This window comes from Porites lutea, chromosome 14, assembly GCF_958299795.1.
Source record: "Porites lutea chromosome 14, jaPorLute2.1, whole genome shotgun sequence".
NCBI classification, from domain to species: Eukaryota; Metazoa; Cnidaria; class Anthozoa; order Scleractinia; family Poritidae; genus Porites; species Porites lutea.
The window spans coordinates 14,479,814-14,482,933 of record NC_133214.1 but is presented as its reverse complement, the minus strand read 5'-3'; the positions used below and the strand labels follow the sequence as shown (position 1 = coordinate 14,482,933).

The 3,120-nt window shown below is 39.3% G+C and overlaps 1 protein-coding gene across 1 annotated transcript in view; it reads right to left on the bottom strand.

The window, feature by feature from the left end:
* Positions 1-1,567, bottom strand: part of LOC140923976 (uncharacterized) — a 21,797-nt gene extending 20,230 nt beyond the window's left edge. Inside the window, exons 1-3 of the mRNA XM_073373988.1 lie at positions 1,551-1,567; positions 1,062-1,129; positions 496-1,020 (exon numbers count right to left, since the gene is read on the bottom strand). Of these exons, the coding sequence (XP_073230089.1) occupies positions 496-1,020; positions 1,062-1,129; positions 1,551-1,567 (610 nt within the window). The remainder of the gene's footprint in view (positions 1-495; positions 1,021-1,061; positions 1,130-1,550) is intronic.
* Positions 1,568-3,120: the final 1,553 nt, after the last annotated feature.

Genomic DNA, 3,120 nt, shown 5'->3' with positions numbered 1-3,120 from the left:
GCACTTAATTAACGTCGCGGAAACTAACGCTCAACAAAATTAAAGCGACTTAAATTAACGCGAATTTTAACGATTCGCGTTAATTTCATGAAGCGTTAATTTCCTATAATAAGGTATATTGATTGTGTTACGTATTAATAATGCCCTAACCACCAAGCATCGCTGAAGCATGAGTTTTTGAAGCTAAAACTATTGTATCCTTTCTAGCCTGTTCCAGGCTCCGAGATAGTCGGGTCCGCTGAATTGAGGAAACACGAAAATAAAATGGGCGGAAACTTTTTCCCGCCCCGCCAACTTTTCGGGTGCCTTTTTCTTTCGCGTCTTCCCCCACTATCTGAGAGCCTGGAACAGGCTATATCCTTTCCAAATGTAAACCTGATGTTATATTACATCACGGACGACTTCCCAATAACCCAGAAGGGCCGTTGTGAAGACGTTTTACTGTATGCTTGTCCACAACTTTACCAAATTTCTACTAAAGGATTTTACATTCACCTGCAATATCTATCCATCTCTCATTATGGGCGAGCTTCATCAGTTTTCTTGTTTCATCATCTTTTAGAGGATTTCCTTGGACACTTAGCCTTCGAAGACAACTCAGCTCAGTGATATCCAGTGTAAAGTTGTTTAATTTGTTATTCCGCAAGTCCAACTCTTGCAGGTTTACCAGTCGTCTTATAATTATAGGCTGTAGTGATGAAAAGTAATTGTCATTAAGGAACAAGTGGGTCAGGGAAAGTAGAGAACCAATTGATTCAGAGAGTTTGCCTAGTTGATTGTGGCTTAAATCCAACTTGCGAAGCGAACAGAAGCCGTCAACATCCAATGGACCCATACCTAACATTGGAATAGCTAGACTAGAAATCCCATGGTACGAAAGGTCTATTTCTTGCACGCCTGCTCTCATTAGTCTTGCAAGTCTCTTCCACTTTTCCAGCCTACCTACGAATAGGTCATGATGAACTTTAAAAAATTCAGCGGCATTCTTTTCGCACAAAACACGGCTTTGTACCATCAAACCTAGAAATATGAAACAAATTGGTGTAAAAAATTACTATAACCAGCAAGTGTTGCAGCCCGTAAAAGATTCTTAATAACCAAAGCGCATCGAGGTTCAAGCGCAACCCACCTAAAAAAAAAATTTAAAAAATCAATCAAAAAAATCAATTTTAATAAAATCTCAGTATAGGTTACGTATTAGAGAGACCACTGTATACAAGTACAGGTGGAGTTATTGAACAAAGCCTATTCAGTCATCTGAAAATAAATTGAAAGTTCATATTTAAGCACTTCCTTCAACTTTATTGACTCAAAATGAATATTTACCTGAACCTCCAGCTACAATGCAGTACGTCGAGGTAAGTGACCGAATTAATTGAAAAGCTATAGGTGCAGATATATAGAGCTATATAGAATACTTTATGGCATGTGTTTTGTACAGTATGTAGGCACAAGTTGTCATTGATGTATCGGGAGACGGATGATACAATGACATGTGCGTGCGAACTTAAGGTGGCTCGATACAGTTTTTCACTTGACAGGATCAATACCTCCCAAGTTTGAGCATGAACTACGTCGCCATAAACAAAGATTTGGAAAAATTGCCACCACAGTTGTATTAGATAACGATGAAAATTTGTTATGATCAGGGTTGCAATAACATCGGAGTTGCCATAGCAACGAAATGACGCTATTACCTATTTTACTTGCAGCAGTATTGCTTGGCACTGGGAACTGTTCTTCCAACCTCGTTCACGATAGCTTTTTCCTCCAACAGCCGCCTCGATGTTCGTGAGGTTTAAGCGAAATGTGTAAGAGCGTTATCGAGACATTTTGAGATAAAGTTTTTATGGTTAGAAGTACGGCAGAAAATGGACAATCTTGATATCCCGGCATGGTAAATCGAACCCAATCGAGCTAAATTTCAATCGAACTCAATCGAAATCAATTCATGGATTAAGTTCGATTGAGTTCGGCAATCGAACGAAATCGAACTCACCGAAAAGAAAAAAAATCAATCGAACCCAACAGCAACCTCGTTCCCAGGGTTCTCTCCTACCCGCCCTACGGAACGAGAGAGGCGGAGAGATGCGCCGTAGAGCGGGTAGGAGAGAACCCTGGGAACGAGGTTGACCCAACCGAACGTTCGATTTTCGAACTCGTGATTTGTGTAAAACAGGCGTTGAAAATCCATAACCAGATCTTATAATCTCGAGTTACTTCAGCCCGGAGTGTAGCGCACGTGTTTTTCACTTGTAATGACGAAACTTCCGATAAAATATTAGCGAATTGTAGCCCTTATTTCACTGCCTTACAACATATCAATAATCTTGAAACTAAAAGGTCATATAAAAGGAGGGTTAATCTCAAGAATCTTAATTTTTTTTAAAACTCTATCGAGCGGTTTAAAAATTATTCGCTAATTTGTTAAAGTAGACCAAAATGTTTACAAAACGGCTACCAAGAGCGCTTCGATAAATAGTAATCAAATCCTTCTTTCTAGCAATCGGCTGGAGCTATCTCCATGATCTTTCACACACGTTTTCAAAAAGATTGAAACTACTATGGTTTGAAATTGCATATAAAAGCGCCTCGTTTTCTGCAGATAACGGCCAAACATCAAGATTGTCCCTTTTTAACTGTGCTTCTAGCCATAAAAACTTCATCCCAAAATATCCCAATAACGCTCTTACAGATTTCGCTTAAACCTCACGAACATCGAGGTGGCTATTGGAGGAAAAAGCTACCGTGAACGATTTTGGAAGAACAGTTCCCAGTGCCGAGATATATTGCTGCAAGTAAGATAGGTAATAGCGTCATTTCGTTGCTATGACAACTCCGATGTCGTTGCAACCCTGATCATAACAAATTTTCATCTTTATCTAATACAACTGTGGTGGCAATTTTTCCAAATCTTTGTTTATGGCGACGTAGTTTATGCTCAAAGTTGGGAGGTATTGATCCTGAAAAACTGTATCGAGCCACCTAAATACATTCAACAGATCTCTTGACTCGTCTTTAAGAAAGACGACGAAACATCTCAGACGAATTATCGCCCTATTAGTGTCTTTCAGTTATACCCAAGGTGTTTGAGAAACTAAATTTGATCAATTATGCAGC